Here is a 23,155-nt window from a genome sequence, read left to right on the forward strand (position 1 = left end):
AAAGTGTAAGAATGTGTTTGGGCTGATGGCTCTGTAAATAGCAAGATAGCTTTGCGTGTAGGATGGTCATTTTCAGCTTCGTTTTCCTGTATATTCCTTTCGAGATGCTAGGGTAGCACTGGCAAGCGCTAGGCAGGGGGAGGCATGGATTGGATGTAGAGCAAACCTGAAGAGCCAGCAGCTCCAGCTGGGAAGGGAGGGGCAGAAAAGAGCAACTGAAAATATTTGGTTTTGAGTAAAATTCACGGCAACTCTGAATTCTTCATGTTGGGTATTTATCATCAGCTCCATGCAAGCAGGAATGCGGCTGGCCCTGTCTAGCAAGGAGCGTATCACACAGCGTATCTGGCACTTCCCTCCAAAGCAGGACACGGCTGTGTTCCGTGTAGATCCTTTTAGTGTTGGTCCGGAGAAGCTCGTTGATATCATTTCATGGCTTTTGTATCTCCAGTGCCTTTTCTTTTCCACTTTCAAATAGGAAACTGTTTAGCATTAGGACCCAGTGGGCTGGCAAAATCTGTGACAAGAGTCTGGAGCAGCACTAGCGCAAAGTGAGTCTCCGTCAGCTGGGCTGGATATTTGTATATCCTTGTATTCAAGAATCCTCTAACAGAAAAGGGTTTTTTCCTCTGTGTGGCCAGACAGAGCGTGGCTTGGGGTGCGGGTATGGTTGAATCAGCTGGAACATAAAAGCCAAATCCTTCCTGAATTACTACTAGCCATGAACTGAGACCATCATTTAAAACAAAAATCATTAAAATAGAGCAACGGCAGCATGGCCCAGAGCAAGAGACACACATACAGTCGGGTAAGTTGGGGGGCAGGGGACTGGACTTATTTACAAACTACTTGGCTCTATTATGTCTACAATATATCTGAACGTTATCTGGTGCAATGAAGGTTATAGATATTTACTGTGAAATATAGATTGTTTACTATGCTGTTCCCATTTTCTGAATTGTGCATCCTGGCTATTAGCAATCTCTCACTCGTTAATACATACTGGGGTGAGGGGGAGGAAGGTGTGGATAAATAGCCTGAATTATATTGTTAGTCGTTCCATTTTGATTTAAATTAGTCTCTATTTCTTGTGAGTTATTGCTGATAATGTAATGAGGTGTCAGCTGAGCCTCCAGCGATGACAGAATCTTTCTAGTGCTTTTCAGCACAAAGATTCTGGGTTGTCGTCCGTCCCCCCCCTTTGTTTTTTCCCATCTGATTGTTTTCCAACTTGCATCGTGAGGTGCTGAAATGATTTTCAGATATTTGGAAGCCCAAGGTTTTACCAAATTGCCATTAAGCTTGGACTGTGAAGTCAGCACTAGAACTTAAAATGAGCAATAGCCTTACAATGAATGAGGCCTTTCTTTGGAGTTTCTTTCTTTGCCGTTTTTGTTCTTTTTCTCGACTCTAGTGTATTCTGTCTGAGTCTCTAGGTGTTGGAGAGGCTGGGTTAGTGCATTTCCAGGCTTCTCTATTACTTGGTGCTTGCCAACTTGGCAAAGTGCTCTGTAACTCGAGGTTGATCACAAACACTATCGGGCCATGGTTCTGTCTTCCTTCATCTTTGCAAACCCTGAGAAGAAAGAGACCTTTCTTATCACCTCAGGTTATGCTGAACTCATTTCAAACCTCCTTTAGGAAAAAGCACTGAAAGAATGCAGTGTGCAACTGCACTGGCTTCCCAGTAAAGAGCATTGTTCGGGAAGTTGACAACACAGCAACGAATCATTGGTTGATTTTTGGTTTAACTTAAGAATCTCTATGGTCAAAATGACTTGGTTGGTTTTGTTTCTTTGCTGTTACCCCTGGTTAGCTAGATGATAGAAGTAGCAGAGGCCATGGTGCATAGCAACTAAAGATGGTCACTTAGGGAATGTGTCTGAAAAGTTAAACTGCTTCAGAAATGGTGAAAGAATGTGGGTTGTGTGTGTGATATGCTGCTGTAGAACCCCTCTTTTTGACTAGGTCTCCTATGATTGTCCTCGGCTCTTGACAGCCAAGCCTTGGAGTACGTGCTGCTCACTAGCTTCCCGGAGTTTGGATTTTTCTAAGATGTTCCGTCCCTGATCCATGGGGTGGTTCGGAGGCTTTCCCACTAGTGTTCTGTTAGCTGGGTTTAATTCCATTCGCTGGCTACGGCCAGGTGGGGTTTGTTTGGGTTTAAGTTAGTCAACATTAAATACGATTTACTCAAACTACATGTTGAGATTCCAGTGTCAAGAGAACCAGATTTGTGAGAGCCCCTCTAGAGAGAGCTGGTTGGTTGAGGTACTTTCTCTCCTTTGGCAGGGGGTTAGTGGTTTCAGCTTAGTATTTTTTCCATTTGCTGAGTTGACAAGTATTTGTGCCCTGTTTTCCCCTACCATAGTCTTCTAATCTCGTATTTGAAATTGCACTGCTTGTTTTAGGTGTCAAACCGGAGTGAGTCCAGCACTGGAGTGGTGCTCGCACAGTAGGAGCTTTGTCACAGCAACGCCTTGCTAGTTCATCTACAAGTCTAACAGCAACAGATCCAGGCTGCTTAAGATTCTGTTAGATGAGACAGCAGCCGCCCGCATTGTGTCACTGGATGATGGGTCTGTTATTAATCCTGAGTAATCGCCTTTGATGAGGACTGAATATGGCAGCACCAGATATGATATATTCAGTAATAACTAGCCTTACCGCAAACGAAGACTAGAATTATTTCTAGGTCTCTCCTTTTTCAAGTCCTCTTTAGCTACCTCTTAAAATCCTCTTAGCCTCAGATTTAACTTGCAGTTCTGAACCTCTTCATGGGAGACTTCCAGAGAAGTGCTGCTGTGTTCAAGGTTTGCCCCAAACTTTTGATCTATACTTTGAGTGACAGTTTAAGGGTGCAATTAGTCACCTCTGCATGTAGGAAGGTAACACTGTGCGCCCACGTGATGTATGATCCTGGCTTCAAAAAGTAACACACACATTTTGAGGGGGTTATGTGCCATGGTGAAACAAGGCTCTAAAATTGTTGTGTGCAGGCGACACATATTAGTGACCCAAATATTTGTGCTTAAATCATAAGTACGTTGAAATATATTCAGTTGTTGGTATTTTTTAAAGCTGTGTGTGCGTGTGTGCGTGAGAGAGAGAGAGAGAGAGAACTGACCTGGGGAGGAGCTGAACCATTTTTCTGGGTGTGAAAAGTAATCTGTCCCATCCACAATTGCCTGAGACATCCAGCCGCCTACGCACCCAAGATTTGAGGCACAGTCGGGTGAAGGAGTTTTGCAGGAATGCTGCACCTGATAGGCTCTGAACTAACCGGATGGTTCTGAAGCTTGGTGGGAACGGAGCAATGGGTTTCCGTATCAGCATGTTTTTCAGAGCTTTGTCTCTTTTTAGAATGGCCTACTCGCTTACTCGCCTTTTTGACCACTACTGTACATTGAGCTGATGTTATGATTGAGCTGTCCACAGTGATGTCTGGATACATTTCCTGAGGGGTTCTAACTAATTTAGAATCCATCAGTGTGCATGACTGGTTTAAATTATTCCTTCCAGTGCTCCTCACCTTGGATAGTCTGTGAATTCAATCGGTCTTTAGAATGTTCAGTTACTTGCTTTTGTTAGATCTTCCTAGAATTCCTCACAATCCTTTATTGCCTTGACTGTGTAATTGGCAAATGTAACTAACCACTTTGCTCTACATCCACCTTCCTGACTACCACCAGACCTATACCAGACATTCCCAGCCATGCATGGCATTATTGTTAGCCTATCCTAGAAGTTTAACTTACCAAAGGCCAGGCCTTCATTGTTCTAAGTCTATAGATCTATTACAATGGGTACTTCAGTCTGCTTGCAGCTAGTCAGTCACTGGCAGAAGGGGAACGCCCTGCCTCTGAAGTGCCTCCAGTTTGGTCTGCTCCCTCTGGCTCCCCCACTCTTCCCTGCTGCAGGGAAACTCCAGTCTTTATTCCACGTTTCTGACTGACCCCCCGTAACGGGTCAGTCCAATTCCCAGCTGCATCCCAGGGCTGTGTTTGCCCTTTGGGATTTGTCCCTGAGTTCTGCTTCCCCCGCTGAGGTGTTTGCAGTGGCTGGTTCCCTGCAGACTTCAGGGAGAGCTCCGGTGAGAAAAGCCAGAGGCCGGAAGATAAGGGGGGAACAAGAGACGGACCCTTGGAGAGTCTCAAGGCGGTTGACCAGCTCTGGGGGCAGAACGTATTCCCCTCCCTTAGCCCAGGCCCCGGCGGGTCACCTCTGCCCTAGTCAGGAAAGGAGACGCATAGTATTGGAAAAGAACTGGCTGTGGGGCAAGCGCCCCCATCTCAGTATGGGGGGTGGGGGTGTTAAACCAGAGGGGCAGCATGCCAGATGGAGAATTACACGAAGCCCCTATGGCTCGCACCAACAGATGGCAGAGCTCAGCTGCCTCCTCCCTCTCCGCCTCCCACTAGGCCATGGGTAGAGAGCACCGGCCACCTCATGGGCACGCCAGAGGTGAGTAAGGGCCAGCTCCCCCCTCCAGCTGCCATCTCTGTAACAGGGCTCCCGGCTGATAGCCCAGGCACCCCGTGGGAAGCCCACCTAGCACTCCTGCAGTAGAGAGGGGCAGAGCTTCTAGGAAGTCCATTCTTGAACCCCACCTTCCTTGAGAAACCCAGAAAGGGGCCCATGTTGGGGAGGGAAAAGAATAAGCCCAGCCTCTTTGAGAACAGGGGGATCACCGAGAGCTCAGCGACCTGAGCCCAGTTCATCCCCTCACTTTTTCCAAAGCAGGTTGATAGGGACAAACTCCCAAGGGGGGAGGAAAATCAGTGCTTGTTTCTCCTTCTAACCTCCACGGAGCGCAGTGTGGTGGATCAATGCAGAAAGACCAGGCGATAGACATGCTGATTTGTGTGTGTCGCACACGCGCATGTGTGTACATACATAAAGGGAATCTTCCGCCTTTGGAGAGGGGAGCCAGCAGTCCAGATCAGAGTTAGGGGGTTATAAAATAATAGTTGATCTATGTTCTATTAAAAATAACAAAAGAGAGGATGAACACTTTCCGTTTAGAATTCTGGGTACTGTGAAGCTATGCTGAGAGAGGTTGCCGTCACCTCGCACAAGCGGTAGCTGTGTATCCCTTCTGGTGTTCTCCTAGAAGTTGTAATAGACAGAGGGGGATTTCCTGGCACACCTGGAAGACTGGAGAGTATTGGGCTGCTGCTGTGGGTTGTCACACCCTAACTTCTGGGCTGTTCCCAGCAGCTGTTGCAGGTTGCTGTGCGTCACGAGCACTTCCTTTCCCCCCAGCACCTGGCTACGGGGTGAAGAAGGGGGCAGCAGCCTAGTTATAGAAGACCAAGCCCTTGGCCCATCCTTTACCTCTTTCTAGCCCCTGGCCTCCATTTCATAAAGGCAGGCGCTTTCTCGGTGTGCACCTGTCCAACTCCAACCTGGAGTCACTGCCCCAGGTAAATGTGGCTACCTTCCCCAGTAGCCAAGGACTCTCTGTTTCCAACATGGGCAGTTTTTATCTGCAAGTGGCCTCCTCACAGGCCACCAAGTGCAGGCAGGTGTTGCCTAAGCCCCCCCCTTTGGGCATAGATGTGGTTCTGGCCCTGGAAATCAGGCGCTCGGGCAAATCAGTTCCTAGCTTTCTTATGGATACAGTGGGGAGCTCTGTGGTAAGCTGGGGCTATTCTGAGTCATCAGAAAAGTGAACTTGCAGTCCTGACTCCTGCCAGGTGCTATAGAAAGAAATACCGATCGTGTGGCAAGTGGAAGCCGTCCCTGAACTACAGCAGGAGAAAATACCTCTTTGAGTGGTAGCTCAAACAAGGGCAGGTTGCTGTGGCAAGGTCAGCAGCTGCTCTCAGTTACTTCAGAGCTCTGACTCCGAACCAGCCCTGTCTGCAGGTAGACACAGATCGGTGCCAGGCTCTTATTTTGGGAGTAAATTGCTCCCTGCAGCTTTGGTTAAAGTGAGGTCCCTGGAGAGTAGCCAGAGGCAGTAATCCGTAGTACTGTGCAAGAATTGCAGGAACAGCTCTGTCCCATTCCTGTTCTCAAGAAACCCCTGAAAATTCCAGGGCCTGAATGAAACCATGCATCACCTATTTCTGATCAGCTGGGAGCTTTCTCAGATGAGACCACAATTCAGGCAGCAATTCAGCTATTTTGGAATTGGGGAGGGGCCAAATTCTGATCCAGGACCCTCTTCTGGTCCCCACTTGTCCCCACTGCTCTTGTAGGGACTTTGGGTCTCCCTCGGCAAGGGAGTCTCCCCTCTCGTCAGCACGGCACATGGGCTGGTGCCACCAAGAGGCGAGTTGTCAGTGGACTCCCCTGTGCTCTGCTGTACGGGAACAGATGTTCTGGGCGTCCGGTTACAACACCGTTGGCCCAGCCACCCCTCTATCTGGAGCCCAAGTTGAGTTGCGACCCCATGCACCAGGTCACAACATCATTCACTGAAACTTGGCGTTGTAACCACACAGCTGGAGCGATGCTTTGGGCTACTCTGGCAGCAGCTGTACTGATTTAGTACAGGATCACTGCTTAAAAGTGGGTGGGCGTGGCCCCCCTGGTTCTGCAGCCTATGGAACTGTGAGCAAGTGCAAAAATCTTGGTGTCTGCGTCTTCTTCTCCCCTCTCCCCAGTTGGTGCCACTGCTATTGTACTTGTAGCATTCGCTCCCACGGTAAATTCGAGAAACAATATCCCTAATCATCAAAGTATGCTCCTTAAGGGCACGGATGATCGTAGCGCAGAGAAGTTACGTCTTTTACACTGAGATCTGCTAGGTTGCCACATGGCCACCAATGCCTAAATTCACCCCAACTTTACATATTGGCCACCCAATCTTTACCCAGTGTCATTTTTTTTTTTTTTTTTTTTTGGCAGAAGCACTCTCCACACCTTAGTGCCCAGGAGAAGATGGAGGACGTGTAATATACCTCATTTTGGATGTCCATATTTAAAGGATGATAGTGGGGGCATGCTGCAGTGAAAATCGCATTGTAGCAGATCTGTGAACCTTAGCACACTGGAGAATAGGAAAATGTATCTGTGCTTACCTGAAAATGTCCTTTTATTGAGCATTGAAGTCCAATGGTATGGCCCAGCCTGGAGACGAGATTGTCATTCAGAACTTAGATGGAAATTAACATTCAAAGATTTGGGTTTGTGTAGTTAGGGGTTATTTCCCATGCTCTGCAGTAGGGGAAATTGTACGTTTTCCACTTGTATTTAGCACAATCTGTAATTTAAGAAAGTGCAATTGACTTGTCCTGGCTGTGGAAGTTGTTTCAATTGGTGAAAACTTAAGGGGCTGGGTCATTCCCCTGTTGCCAGCACATCCCTCGGCCCGCGCCACTTCCCGCAGCCCCCATTGGCCTGGAGTGGCAAACCGTGGCCAGTGGGAGCCGCGATCAGCTGAACCTGCAGATGTGGCAGGTAAACAAACTGGCCCGGCCCTCCAGGGGGCTTACCCTGGCAGGCTGCATGCCAAAGGTTGCCGATCCCTGCGCTAGTCTGTAACTTCTGGGACCACACGTAGCTTCTCTTGTCTAACTGTTCTGAGTGAAAAATTATACACCTCTACTTCGATATAATGCCGTCCTCGGGAGCCAAAAAATCTTACCGCGTTATAGGTGAAACCGCGTTATATTGAACTTGCTTTGATCCACCAGAGAGCGCAGCCCCGCCCCCCGGAGCACTGCTTTACCACGTTATATCCGAATTCGTGTTGTATCGGGTAGTGTTATATCGAGGTAGCGGTGTATTTCCATTGGACTGACCACAGACCTGTTCGCAGTATCCTCCAGTGTAAGTGGTAACTTGAGAGAGAAGCTAAATGAGCCTCTGAAAATCAGTTTTTCAGATGTTTGCAGTAGGGAAGCTCCTGTAGGGTGGATTCAGTGGGAGGCTTGTGAACTTTGCTTTGCAGAAAACCTTGTTGCCGCCATTCCAGCTTAGCAGGTTTGGGGTTTGTTTCAGCTATCTATTAGCATTTCAGAAGCTCTGGTGGGGTAGTAGTTTGGCTAGGCTGCTGGCTGCTTCAGTGTTGGAATTAGCCTGCGGGACGCAGCTTCTGGATTTTGGAGCATAATTCTTTGTAGCTTATCAGTTTTGGTAAACTGTGCCAGTAGTAAAGTTCCCTTTTTAAAAGGAACCTTTGGAATATACTTAAAGTAGAGCACTGCATTGGTCAGGGTGGAAATTTCCATTGTAAGAAGTTCTTGCTGTGTCCAAACTGATGACAATAGGTTTGTAAATTTAAAATAGGCTTTTTTGAGCTACAACTTGCAAACCTGACATGTTTGGGGACTCCTGGCAGCATGGGCATGCCATCAAGTTTCTAATCTACTTTCTTACTAGTTTGACAATGAAACATTGCTGTGTGAATCGATTTAAAAAAATAAAATAAAGGCACATCTGGTACCTCCATAAACTGTGAAACCCTTTCATTTAGAATCACAGAATATCAGGCTTGGAAGGGATCTCAGGAGGTCATCTAGTCCGATCCCCTGCTCAAAGCAGGACCAATCCCCTGACAGATTTTTGCCCCAGAACTCTAAATGGCCCCCTCAAGGATTGAACTCACAAACCTGGGTTAAGCAGGCCAATGCTCAAACCACTGAGCTATCCCTCTTTTCACCAGGTATAATTTAATGTTTTCTCTTCCCTCATTCGGTACTGATGACACTTGCATGAATGATGTGAGTGTCTTGGGTTATTAATCACTTGAGGTGCCACATACCCCTATGACACCAATTGACAGCTGTGTTAATAATTACAGCAACCAACTATTGACTTCCAATGAGAAATAAACTCAGAAACTGACGCACTATTTTCATGCAAGTTAGTTTCATGCAAGTGTATTAATACAGAATGAAAAATGAAGCAAATTAAGGGAAAACTCTTCCTAGATGCCATTTTATTAATTAAAAACTTAATAGCAAATACCATTCAGTTCAGATGTGAGGGAAAGTACATCTTAAGTATACCTTCAGAACTGAGGCCATCGGATGCAGCTGTTTAAATAACTAAATCAAATGTTTTAGTTAAAACTAGTATTTGGAACTGATCAAAAATAGAATTCTTGCTAAATTGTACAGTATCTGGAAACACAGATAAAACAGTCCATTTAATATCTGTAGCTAATGTATTTAGGGGCCCCGACTAGGTTCAATACACCATTGTGCTGGGGACTGTACAAACAGAATAAGTCAGTCACTATCTTGAAGTGTAAATAGACAAGACAGACAAATGGATGGAGGGAAGGAATGTAACATTTCTGCAGAGTGAACAATATGGTGGCCTGCAAATGTCACGGTAATTCCATGATTTTAGTTTCACTTTAATGTTTTGGTTAGGGTTTTGTTGGGAGTGGATTTGATAAAGGAAGGGACATTGCAGGGAAGAAGATAAGGGAGATGGGGGGAGGGTGAAGCTAGGAATGAATTTTGCCCTTTTTAATTGATCAATTACTTAAGAACATAAGAATGGCTATACTGGGTCAGACCAAAGGTCCATCTAGCCCAGTATCCTGTCCACTGATGGTGACCAATGTCAGGTGTCCCAGAGGGAGTGAACCTAACAGGCAATGATCAACTGATCTCTCTCCTGCCATCCACCTCCACCCTCTGACAAACAGAGGCTAGGGACACCATTCCTTACCCCTCCTGGCTAATAGCCATTAATGGACTTAACCTCCATGAATTTATCCAGTTCTTTTTTAAACCCTGTTATAGTCCTAGCCTTCACAACCTCCTCAGGTAGTGAGTTCCACAAGTTCACTGTGCACTGCGTGAAGAAGAACTTCCTTGTATTTGTTTTAAACCTGCTGCCCATTAATTTCATTTGGTGGCCCCTAGTTCTTATATTATGGGAATAAGTAAATAACTTTTCCTTATTCACTTTCTCAATTCCTTATTCACCATTTTCAATTACTGAAGTGCTATAATCTTTTCTTTTAATTAACTCTTAGCAGTGATGTAGTGCTTACAAATCTTAATTTAGCTTTATAGTCTCACCGTGAAGTATGCAAGTATTTCCCCCACTTTACTGGGGGGTAGCTGAGATGCAGAAGGCCAAATTCAACCCTCACTTACACCAAACCAACCCCAGTGATCTCGGAGACAGCAAAATGTCACCCAAAAAGCTTAACTGATTTGCAAAAGACCACGAAAAAAAGTCAGCAATCAGATTTCAAGAATAGTTGTTTTACAGTGGAATAGAAAAGTTACAGACCTCATATTAGGATTGGGGGATTTTACTGATTTTGGAAAATTCCCGGTGGATGATCAGCAAAGCCAGTAGGACTTTAGGGTTTCTGAGTTTAAAAGTTGAAAGATTTGATATGAGCCTAATGCCTCAGCAGTGAATTATCTGTCCAAGAAGTCAGAAATGGAAAAGGAACGATTAGCTCAACCAGTTCACCTGTCCATCAGTTGAGATGGCCTGGATGATTTAATAGGTTTACCGCTATGCTAGTGAATGTACTGCATCTGAATACGACAGTTCGTATAGTAACCTTGTAGAAAAGATGGCGTTCATGGAAGTGGCTTCCGAAACTACAGAGAGAGACGGTATCGATAAATCCCTTACTGTCCACTACATCTAGAGTCTGTCTCCCTCACAGATGATTTTAGAGAGATGTTTCTTTTATGGTTCGCAGAAAACTGTTTTCCATAAAGTTATACCAGTTTAAAAGTAATCTTCAGATGCCTTACATGGATGACCAGATATGTAGCAAAGTCTTCCTTTCCTTGGCAGTGAAGATTGTGGCAGTTGGTGAGAAAAAGACCTTTGAAAGGCATAGCAGGAATGTCCTGGCTTGTCAGTTACCTTTCTGTACACTAAACTGGAGTCAGTTAATTTTAACGTATTTTGGTCTGGTAATGTACATAAGAAAGGGCCATAGTTTTTCCCTTTATAACATTACAGAAAATAATTCTGTTCTGCAAATGTATTCTTTCTGTAGCTTGTTTGTGTGCAAGAATCATCAGGAAACCAGAACATTCTAGAGACTCTTAACTCTCTTCTCATCTGGGCATTGGGTTTCTCCAGTTGCTTAGGTGCAGTGCTAAGGCACTCGGCTACATGGTGATAAGCGCTGTATAAAAAGCTAGCTAGATACAGACCTGTATGAAATCTTACAAGTTCTTCTCCAGTAAAATCTGTGGAATTCATTTCTTGCTACTGCATTATCTGGTTGGTTAGCTGCAATCTCAGCAGGAGATTGGGAAAAGGCCCTTTCTTTCTCTTGGTTGAGTGCCCCCTCTTCTACTGAAAAGGAAGGAAGTGACTGTGGCAGGAATCAATGTCTAAATGGGTTTGAACTGAGATGCTCTGAAATTTCCAATCCGATCAATAAGGGTGTTTGCTTGTGTTGAGTGTAGCATGGAACTTGCTGCTAATTCTTAAAGCAGCATGTTGGTCTGAAAAGGTGATTTTCAAAGGATAAAAAAATTGGGCATGTGCTTTCTCTCCACGCACCCCCTCTTTATAAGAACGTAAGAACGGCCATACTGGGTCCATCTAGCCCAGTATCCTGTCTACCGACACTGGCCAGTGCCAGGTGCCCCAGAGGGAATGAACAGAACAGGTAATCATCAAGTGATCCATCCCGTCGCTCATTCCTAGCTTCTGGCAAACGGGCTAGAGACACCATCCCTGCCCATCCTGGCTAATAGCCACTGATGGACCTATCCTCCATGAACTTATCTAGTTCTTTTTTGAACTCTGTTATAGTCTTGGCCTTCACAACATCCTCCGGCAAGGCGTTTCACAGGTTGACTGTGCGTTGTGTGAAGAAATACTTCCTTTTGTTTGTTTTAAACCTGTTGCCTATTAATTTCATTGGGTGACCCCTAGTTCTTGTGTTATGAGAAGGAGTAAATAACACTTTCTTATTTACTTTCTCCACACCCGTCATGATTTTATAGACCGCTATCATGGTCCCCCTTAGTGGTCTCTTTTCCAAGCTGCAAAGTCCCTGTCTTATTAATCTTTCCCCATATGGAAGCCGTTCCAGACCGCTAATCATTTTTGTTGCTCTTTTCTGAACCTTTTCCAATTCCAATATATCTTTTTTGAGATGGGGCAACCACATCTGCACACAGTATTCAAGATGTGGGTGTACCATGGCTTTATATAGAGGCAATGTGATATTTTCTGTCCTATTATCTACCCCTTTCTTAACGATTCCCAACATTCTGTTTGCTTTTTTTTTGACTGCCGCTGAGTGGATGTTTTTCAGAGAACCATCCGCACTGACTCCAATATCTTTCTTGAGTGGTAACATCCAATTTAGACCCCATCGTTTTATATGTATAGTTGGGATTATGTTTTCCAATGTGCATTACTTTGCATTGATCAACATTGAATTTCATCTGCCATTTTGTTGCCCGGTTTATGATGTGGAAAGCAGGGCTAGAAGGCTTTTGTGTGATTTTTTTTTTTTTTTTTTTTTTTTTTTTTTTAAAGAGACTCTACTTTTTTCCCCCATTAAAAGGTCAGGTCTCTTCTATCCTGGAAGAGTCCATGGTGGTCAGAGAACTAATAAAACATAGATAGTGACTGGGATTGGCTGTTTAATCAGATGGCTTAAAACTCTTGTTTTTGTTAATACCTGCTTTACTCCAATGCCTAATGAATGCTTTGGAGAAAGGGTATCTGTTCAAGATTAAACACTCTCACCCTTTCAACTAAGGTTTTGGGAGCTCACAATAAATATCTGAGATACTCACAAATTCCTCCAGCAAACCCAGACTTGACATTCATGATCTTGCTAACGTAAAAGGAAGTAAAAACACTTGTTTTAACATCAACTATTCAGGTAATCTTTATACATAATAAAATAGTTTTAGGGAAAGAGAATTTAAAAACCTTTGCAGGTCACCTTTTAAACTACCTTGAGTACCATAACTTCCTGCTCTCTTGCCTCCATGATTCTCACCTTGTCCCACTTGAATGCATCCAGAACAATGCAGGCGTAATATACCTTGCCATTATTCCAGCCACATCTGGCCTTTCTTCATATTCCTTCACTGGCTTTCATCTCCTTGATTCTTTGGTGGTGTCCAACTTGGCTGTTCCCTTCACTCTTGCTAAGTTGGATAATTGTCTTGTTCATGTTTCAGAGTAGCAGCCGTGTTAGTTACTTAATTGGCCTCTCAGAGTTGGTAAGACAACTCCCACCTGTTTATGCTCTCTGTATGTGTGTATATATATCTCCTCAATATTTATTCCACTCTATATGCATCCGAAGAAGTGGGCTGTAGTCCACGAAAGCTTATGCTCTAATAAATTTGTTAGTCTCTTAGGTGCCACAAGTACTCCTGTCTTGTTCATGTCCTCCTCATGCACTTATCTCCACATCTTCCCTCTGTCCTTGTGTTTGGAATGCCCTCCTGAGAACATGCTTTTATCCAGGAGGCCCACAAATCCTAGTCCTTCCTTCAGAGGCACGCTTACTAATGAAACCGCGAAGCAAAAATCTCTTCAGCCCTTCTCCCAACATATCGCTGGAGCTGATGTGACAAGTGCTCTAGAATTCCGTTCATTCATCTTGATTTTAGCTTCCGTTCTCTACCCTTTCCAGCAGGGATCGTCCTCCTGTCTGTATAGCTAACAGAAATGGTTTGTAACAGGCTGACCTACACAATTGATGTCCGCGCTCCTATTGAGGGTTGGGGCACCCTTTGTTTATGGATTTCTGTGTATCAGGGAGGGGAGTTCCAACTGAAAGCTCATTTGTAAAATGAAAGCTCAACTTGTAAGAGAACTTATGTCTCTCATGAGGTGGTCACATGAGCTGTGAGGTCCCCAATCTGGAGAAATTAAGGTCATTTCAGGTCATCAATTCTATTTAACAGATTTTAGCCAAGAAAACTCTTGAAGGCTCTGGCCCTGACAGCCTGGCCCGGGGTGGGCAAACTTTTTGGCCTTAGGGCCACATCAGGAAATAGAAATTGTATGGTGGGCCATGAATGCTCACAGAATTGGGGTGAGGGTGAGGACTTTGGTTGGGGGTGCAGGCTCTGGGGTGGGGCTGGGGATGAGGAGTTTGGGGTGCAGGAGGGTGCTCCGGGCTGGGATCGAGGGATTTGGAGAGCGGGAGGGGGATCAGGTCTGGGGCAGGGGGTTGGGGCGTGGGTTGAGGCTCAGGAATGCAGACTCCCAGTGGCGCTTACCTCAAGCAGCTCCCGGAAGCAGTGGCATGTCCCTTCTCCGGTTCCTACGCATGGCGTGGCCCCTGACCCTTGAAGCGGGGTCACGCGGCTGCTTCCAGGAGCCTCGTGGTGCGCCCCCTGACCTGGCTGGAGCCCCGGAGCGGGGCAAGCCCCAGACCCCACTCCCCAGCGGGAGCTCGTGGGCTGGCTTAAAATGGCTTGCGGGCTGGATCTGGCCTGCGGGCTGTAGTTTGCCCACCCCTGGCCTGGCCCATTGGCCCGATGAATGACTCTGAATTGGGTTTAGGAATCTGTCTGTTTCATCAGATCAGGGCCATGGTATAATGTTTACAAATCAAGCATGGTGGTTAATACTGTCTGTACAGCTTCATGATCTAGAAGAAAACTCCGGTCGCTAGGCCAAGCTGGAGCTAACCTGGGGTTTGCTGTTTCTGTAACAGAATGTCACATCTCTAGAATAACGAATGGAAGTATAAATATCGTGTCGTTTGCATAAGGAGCCCCCGAAACTCAGGCTAGCCATTGGCTGAGCTGCAAGTCTATTTCTTTACACTAGAAGATGGATGCAACTTCCTGTGGACTTGGCTGTTAAATAGTATTTGCTTCTTCAGTCAAATAGAATAATACCTTGCAGGTTACCAGAGCTACTGGAATACGGATGAGGCTGAGGCATTTTCTGTTTGAGCCGTTCCCTTTCTTCCCACGTCAGTTTCTTTCTTGTTTACGAACATTTTTCTTCAGAACCCTGTATGCTAAGGATGCCTTGAAGTGGTGTGTAAGCATTTATATTATGGAGTCTTTCTGATAGCAGTTAACTGTGTAAAGCTTTAGACTCTTTTTTTGTCCTGGACACAGTATGAGTGCCTGGAGAGGCCACTGAAATGTGACAGCAACATTATTGTCTAGGCAGGTGGTATTAATAGAGATGGAACTCTGCTTTTCAGTGAGTGACATCTCGCCCAACAGTAGAACGGAGGGGGCCCACAGCCCCTGGAAAAGTAAATTGAAAATGGAGGCATGTGCTTCACAGTTACATTAACACGTGTGTATTTCTAGTAAGATTCTGAGTGTGTAAAACACTTCATTTATGGAATTGCTTATACCCATGGCCTTATTCTCTGCAGCAGAAGTGAATCTTGGAATGCATTTTGTTGTACCTAGGCAGATAGATATAGGTTTGAGATGATGACAACTTAAAAACGCAGTAGTGCACATTAGACTTTAACAAGCGTGGATGGGTAATTAGGAGGATACTGAATGTCTTGAAAACATAATGAGCGTTTAATGTCTGTATTTTCTGATTAACTGCTTAGTGCCTGATTTGGAGCTCTAGTAAAGCTGTGAATGGGTGCTCCTGGCCCAGAGGTTGTCTCCTAAATCCACACAGATAGGCTGCTAGTTATCAAATATCAGACATGGACCAGCCATGTCTCTTTGAGGAGAGGTAGGAAAGCATGATGCTGTGGAAGAGGAGGGTTCACAAACCCAACAGCCCTGGTTATAGGGGCCTCTAATGCTAGAGGCTAGGGGCAGGGCGATAAAATTGTCTCTTCTGAGACCGTGATCCTGTGCCTCCCGCACTGGAAGATGATCTGTGACCGTCTGTCACAGTGTCAGATGTATATGGTGACTTGCTAAAGGGCTACTGCTTCATATTGGTCTTTCCCAAAGCCACTGAATGGATCTTCCAAAAATATATACTGTATATGTGCTTCAGGTGTGTATTAAAAACTAATAGGAGCAGTAATTAATATTTCAGAGGCTTTGCTGGTGTGCGTGATTTTAATGCTTGTGACAGCCCCAAGGTGTGAGGGCATATATTATGTTTGCTTCTGAAAATAACAAATTGTAGAAATGACTCTTATGATGACTGGCCTACTTTGCTCAAAACCTTTTCCTCCACCTCATCTGACTCCGGGCAAAATCCTAAAATGGAAGACACATGCTGTCCTCACGTAGGTCACATCAAACGTGGTGGTTGTTTTCAGCTGAACTGAGAATGAGATTTCAGTCTCCTAAATAGTGAGAGAAATACAGTTGATAGTAACTTCATATGTTCACTTGCTGACATTTTTATTTTCCTGCTGTTCCTCTAGGCGTCAAGTGCCGGAACCAGGATGAGTGTGGAAGCTAGTGGCAAGCCCTTGAAAGTGGGCTCCCGAGTGGAAGTCATCGGAAAGGGACACCGTGGGACAGTGGCATATGTTGGAGCCACGTTGTTTGCCACAGGAAAGTGGGTTGGAGTCATCTTGGATGACGCGAAGGGCAAGAACGATGGCACTGTGCAGGGCAGGAAATATTTCACCTGTGAAGAGAATCATGGCATCTTTGTGCGACAGTCACAGGTATGTTCTTCCTCCTGGCAGCGTGGTCTGGTCTGTGCGTGCCAGGCTGCTGCTCCTGCGTCGTCAGCCTAATGAGGGGGACTTTAAACTAGGTTCAAAGGGGATAGGTGACAGAAGCCCACAGGTAAGTATAGACTAGATAGAGGGGACCTTAACAAAGGGCTAGATGTTGTGGGGGACATGGAAAATTGCAATAGGGTCAAAGGAGAAATAAGAGGGAATCCATGGGGGAATTTGTTCAAATTCAAGGAGTATGGGGAGTAAACAGGAAGAACTAGAAGTATTAGTCCACAAACTAACGTATGACTTACCCCACCCAGTCAGTCTGTGATGGCAGTTAAGTCTTATACTGAAATATTGGTATAGAGGGGTACAGCTTGTTCAGGGTAAAAAGGGAGCAGGTGTTATACACCGAGAATATATACACTTGTTCTGAGATCCAGACGGACATGGCAGGCAGAGCAGTTGAGAGTCTGTGGGTAAAGATAAAGGGGGTAAAAAATAGGGGTGATGTCATGGTAGAGGTCTACTATTGACCACCAAGTCAGGAAAAGAAGATGAATGAGGCATTCCTAGAACAAATAACAGAAATATCCAAAAGACAAGACCTGATAGGAATGAGGGATTTTAACTACCCAATCATCTGTTGGAAAAGTAATATGGCAAAACACAACATATCCAATAAGTTCTTGAAATGTATCAGGGACAACTTTTTGTTCCAGACAGTGGAGGATGTAACCAAGAGGACAGCCATTTTAGACTTGGTTCTTACCCACAGGGAGGAAATGATCGCGAATCTCCAGCTGGAAGGCAATTTTGGGTGAAAGTGATCCTAAAATGATAGATTTCGTGTTTCATTGGAAAGGAAGAAGTGAAAGCAGCAGAATAAGGACAGTGGACATCAAAAAAGCAGATTTTAACAAACTCAGAGAACTGGTAGTTAAGGTCCTGTGGGGAAAAAGGTCTAAGGGAAAAAGGAGTTCAGGAGACCTGGCAGTTTCTCAAGAAGATGTTATTAAAAACACAACTGCAATCTATTCTGATGTGAAGGAAAGATAGGAAGAATAGTAAGAGGCCAACGTGGTTCCATCAGGAGCTCTTCAATGATCTGAAAATCAAAAAAGAATACTACTAAAAGTGGAAACATGGGCTGATTGTTGATAGCAAGAATAGCACAAGCATGTAACACACAAAATGAGATACACCTAGCAAGGGACAAAAAATGCAATAAGAAGATGATCTTTAAATACAATAGAAGTAAGAGACAGACAAAAGCAAATGTATGTCCTCTACTTAGCAGGGAAGATGAGCCAATAACTGATGACATCAAGAAAGCGGAAGGGTTTAATGCCCATTTTGTTTGTCTTCACTAAAAAGGTTAATGGTGACCAGATATTCAACACAAATAATATTAACAACCACGGAGAAGGAATGCAAACCAAAAAAAGAAAAGAACAGGTTAAAGAATATTTAGATAAGTTAGATGTTTTCAAGTTGGGAAGGCCTGATGAAATTTATCTTAGAGTACTAGCTGAAGCAATCTCAGAACCACTAGCAGTTATCTTTGGGAACTCCTGGAGGACAGGTGGGGCCCCAGAAAACTGGAGAAGGGCAGACATAGTACCTGCCTTCAAAAGGGAGAACAAAGGACCTGAGCAATTATAGACCAGTCACCCTAACTTAGATACCTGGAAAGATACTGGAACAAATGATTAAACAATCTATTTGTAAGCACCTAGAGGATAATAGGGAGATAAGGAAGAGCCAGCATGGATTTGTCAAGAACAGATCCTGCCAAACCAACCTAATTTCCTTCTGTGACAGTGTTACTGGCCTAGTAGATTGGGGTGAGCGAAGCAATAGATGGTGATGTATCTTGATTTCAGTGAGGCTTTTGACACATTCTCATAAGCAAGCTAGGGAAATGCGGTCTAGATGGAATGACTCGAAGGTGGAGGTCACATTCTGGGGTGTGATAGAGACTTGCCCTGTAACTCTGCCTTAAAGTGCTTTGCTGCTGTAGCTCCCTTGTTTGGCTGCTCCCTGCCAGCGTACAGGCGTGCACTGTGCACTGAGTATCTGTGTGATAAACCACCCTCGGCCAGCAGCTCTGACTGGAGCAGCCTGCTTGTTGCACCAGAGCCTCATTCTGGCTTCTAGCAGCTTTGGTTACACCTGGAAGATGCCCCAGTGCCCCCTGTCATTTCCCCCAAACCGTGTGCTCTGCAACGTCCAGCCCTTTCCTGGGCCATTCAAAGCCATAAGGTTCATGTGCTCCACTGAAGAGACAAAGTGCCCAGCTTTTTGCATCAACTGGAGTCAGGCTATCACCTCAATTAAAAGACAGCACTGGGTTGTTTATATTAAATTAAAACAAGTTTATTAACAAAAGGCGAGAGAATTGTGAGCGAGTTCAAGTATAAAGGGCAGTGAGAAATGGCTACAAGCGAATAAAAGTGAAAAACTCTTTCTAGAGACTAAGACTTAACAATACTACAGTTTTGGTTCAAGGTCAGATTCTCACCACACTACCTTCCAGCAAGATGGCTGACCACCCCCTTGGCCAGGATGCCCCCTAAAGTCCAAAGTGCTCCATTCCATTGTTGTTTTAGGTGAAAGATAATTTGGGGTCTTTGCCCCTTGTATGGTCCAGTGAACCTTTGAAATAGATTCTTCTGATGGTTACCCCCCAAAGTAAAGTTCATTCAAGCCGTGAGAAAGATGACATGGAGTCTGTGGTGAGGGAAGTTTCATGCTGCTTTCTTCCACTGCTGGTGTTTGCTAAAATGCAGATTGATCTGTTCCGCCAATCTCCTGGCACTGCTGTGATGCTGAGTAGTTATCTTCTTCCCTTGTTAGCTTGATGGTTCTGTTTACCTTCTATGTAAATGCATTCCCATAATTTCTTAATGTACTTTGGAAGTACCTTCAAGGTGGCAGAACCATATTCCTTTGTCTAGGGAGGGGTAACTTGAACCCTGCCTGGCAGACACACTTTAAGAACATAATTCCCAACATGTTTGTAATTTTGCATTTGTCCTCCATACATATACCCCACAATAATGTTAATGATGAGTATGTTATTAGCTTTCTATTGATATCCTACTTGAGGCCTTTTAGATGCAGGTTATGATATTCATGCGGTGGGGTACGCTGAACTGGTTAGGACATCTAGAACGCTCGGCAGTGAGCCCTTTGCCCTCTTCCATTGGGAGGCTGCTAGGGTCACAGAAAGACCATACTCAGAGTAGTTATCAATGGTTCACTGTCAAATGGGGAGATCTCATCTAGTGGGGTCTTGCAGGGATCAGGCCTGGGTCTGGTACTATTCAATGTTTTCATTAATGATTTGGATAATAGAGTGGAGAGTATGCTTATAAAATTTGCAGCTGAGACCAAGCTGAGAGGTGTTGTGAGCTCTTTGTAGGAGAGGATTAGAGTTCAAAACGACCTTGTCAAAATGGAGTATTGGTCTGAAATCAACAAGATGAAATCAATAAAGATAGGGCAAAATACTGCCCTTAAGAAGAAAAAATCAAATGCACAGTTACAAAATGGGGAATAGCGTCTAGGTCAGGAGTAGGCAACCTATGGCACGCGTGCCGTAGGTGGCACGTGAGCTGATTTTCAGTGGCACTCACACTGCCTGGGTCCTGGCCACCGGTCCGGGGGGCTCTGCATTTTAATTTAATTTTAAATAAAGCGTCTTACACATTTTAAAAACCTTGTTTACTTTACATACAACAATAGGTTAGTTATATATTATAAACTTATAGAAAGAGACCTTCTAAAAATGTTAAAATGTATTACTGGCATGCGAAACCTTAAATTAGAGTGAATAAATGAAGACTCGGCACACCATTTCTGAAAGATTGACGACTCCTGGTCTAGGTGATAGTACTGTTGGGAAGGTCGCTAGGCCAAGCCGGTGTTTTTCATGAAGCAGAGAATGGTGTTACAACCACCAAAACCACAGTGCGGTGGTTGTAACACTCCCAAGAGTGTCGGTATGTCTACACTGCAATAAAGGACTGTGGTTCCGAGTCGCTGAGCCCAGGTCAGTTGGCTCAGGCTGCAGGGGCTGAAGATAGCAGTGTAGATGTTTGAGCTGGAGCCTGGGCTCTGAAACTCGATGAGGGGGTGGGTCTCGGAGCCCGGGATGTAGCTCTGCAGCCCGAGCCCCGTGAGCCTGAGTCAATCAACCTGGGCTCTGAAACTTGGTGCCACAGGTTTTTCTTTGCAGTGTGGGCATACCCTAAATGACTGTAGCAAGGAAAACTTGGGAGTGGAGGCTGGGCAGGTACCTTCAAGTGAAGCAGGAAATTACATCATTTTAAACTTGAATGAGGAATTAACTCTATGTGACGGGTTCCCCCGGGGTGCTACCTGGAACTGGGGTACCACTGAGCCCGCCTGACCCACCAGCCTGGGCTCCCTGCTGTGACAGGCCCGCAAGGCGCCTCCAGCACACATACAGGTAGGGACACACCCAGCTTCACACAGATGCTGAGATTAGCTCTGCATGGGAAGGCTCAGCTAAGGCACCTCCCAGTTGCTAAGGCACGCCCCCCGCCCCCCTCTGGAGTGTAAACCCCAAATGATACCGTCTTGTGCTGCACAGAGAACGGTACAGCATAAGCTTGTGAAATTCGCCCCCTCCCTCAATGTGGAGGAAGATATGCAACAGCTTTCGGCCCCCAGTTATGATTTCCACTCACTGGTTTTAGACAAAACAAAAGCAAGTTTATTAACTACAAAACAGAGACTTTATGTGATTATAAGGGATAGCAAACAGAACAAAGCAGATTACCTAGCAAATAAACAAAAATGTTTATTTGCTAGGTAATTATTTGCTAAGCTTAATATACTAAAGAGATTGGATATGACTAGCAAATTCTCACCCTAAATGTTGTTTTAGGCAGTTTACAGAGTTTCTTGAGAGCAAGCTGCACTTGCTTGCAGCTTAAAACTCCAGGTATTCCTTTCACAGGCTAGAAACCCCTCTAGCCTGAATTCAGCCCTTCTCCCCTAGTCCAGCCTTTGTTCCTCAGGTGTTTCCAGCAGTTTCTTTGGCGGGGAGTCAGTGAAGAAACTAGATGTCGTCACTCCCCTTCCTTAAATAGCTTTTGTATATGGCGGAAACCCTTTGTCTCCAACTTTACTTCCCACGCCTTTCAGTGGAAAGACACTGGTATTCCAAGATGGAGTCCAGTACCGGGTGACTTGGTCACATGTCCCTGTAGCGACACAGTAGCCATGACATGGAGGCTGTTTGTGGCGTCCTCAATGGGAGATTGGCATCTTCTAAGACCTATTGTTTTCCCTAATGGCCCTTCCCAGCCAGCCGTCTAGACTGATTGCATTCTGCCTAGTGGGAGTTCCCCAGGTGTAAACACATTTGTAACAGATACATAGACAATATTCCTAACTTCAGATACCAAAATGATACACGCATACAAATAAGATAATCATATTCAGTGAATCATAACCTTTTCAATGACATAGTACATGCCCTATCTTGCATAAAATACATGATAGTTATGCCATAATCATATCATAATAATATCTCTATGAAGAACATGGGGTGTAGTGTCACTTTAAACATGTATTGTTAGTAACTTGGATTTAAAGCTTTTTAACTTTTAATTTTAAATTAGTATTAGTGTTACGGTAGTGCCTGGGAGCCCGAGTCGTGGACCAGGACCCTGTTGTACGAGGCGATGTGCAAACACAGTTTTAATCCATTCACCTTTAATGGTCCCTTTGTGCAGTTTTCCAATGGAATGGCCAGCTCACTGCATCCAAGCAACGCAAAATCTTTTTAGTCCCACCCTGACAGAATGGTTGGGTTAGAGATGGCTAACCAATCCAACAGTTGTCTGACTCCTTGCCTCCAAGTGTCCTCCAGGGAAAAATTAACAGTAGTTATTCCTCACTTTAAATTTGTGGCCCTGTGGTAGCTAAGGGCGGTATGCTGAGTGAGAGCTCATTTCTGTCCTCCATCCCCAGCCATGTGAGTCTCAGCAGATGCCCCTGATTGGGCTGACCCATGTCCAAAATGTGATGGGATGTTTTTGATGGAATACATGGGAAGCCAAGCTGCAAGTAAATGGTCTGGAAGGAGGAGCCGTCAGGTGGGTTCTGAAGTCCTTTCTGACAATGATTAAAAGGGTTGTTGGTCCAGTACTGACAGACAGCGTCACAGCAATGTTCAATATCATCAAGCAAGGAGGTGCTCACTCCCAGCCATTTTGCTGGCCCTCTGGACTGGTACCTGGTCTATCAGGTGTGTCCCTTAGCCCACTCATCTGGGAAAGAAAATGTGCTAGCTTACAAGAAAAGTTTCAGGCTACAGGACCAGGATGAGTGATTGCTTAAGCAGATGTTAGTAGAGGTATTCAAGAAATGTGACAGTCCATTGGTAGATCTTTTCACACCAACCAACAATGCAAAGTGTGTTGAATCCAGAGCAGAAATGGATGCAAACTCGATCACCAGTGCATTCCTCTTAGACTGGAGCAAAGGGCTAAGTTATGCCAAGCTGTTGGTTAGAGTCTGATGGCCCTGTCTCGTGCAGTCAGTATTGATACACTCTTCCTTGAGACGTTGCATGGGAGTCTCTGTATCATTTACTGGTGTCACCAGTTCTCTTGT

The 23,155-nt window shown here is 45.0% G+C and overlaps 1 protein-coding gene across 10 annotated transcripts in view; it reads left to right on the top strand.

The window, feature by feature from the left end:
• DCTN1 (dynactin subunit 1) overlaps positions 1-23,155 on the top strand; it is a 131,157-nt gene that overhangs the window by 26,077 nt on the left and 81,925 nt on the right. For 2 of the 10 annotated variants that reach the window (XM_054030294.1, XM_054030297.1), the window contains exons 1-2: positions 622-808; positions 16,253-16,501. In XM_054030294.1, the coding sequence (XP_053886269.1) occupies positions 776-808; positions 16,253-16,501 (282 nt within the window). In that variant the 5' untranslated portion in view covers positions 622-775. Of the gene's footprint in view, positions 1-620; positions 809-16,252; positions 16,502-23,155 lie in introns of those variants that run through there. The other 8 variants (XM_054030298.1, XM_054030301.1, XM_054030296.1 and 5 more) reach the window with 5 other exon arrangements.

Source organism: Malaclemys terrapin, chromosome 5, assembly GCF_027887155.1.
Source record: "Malaclemys terrapin pileata isolate rMalTer1 chromosome 5, rMalTer1.hap1, whole genome shotgun sequence".
In the NCBI taxonomy this organism is placed as follows: Eukaryota; Metazoa; Chordata; order Testudines; family Emydidae; genus Malaclemys; species Malaclemys terrapin.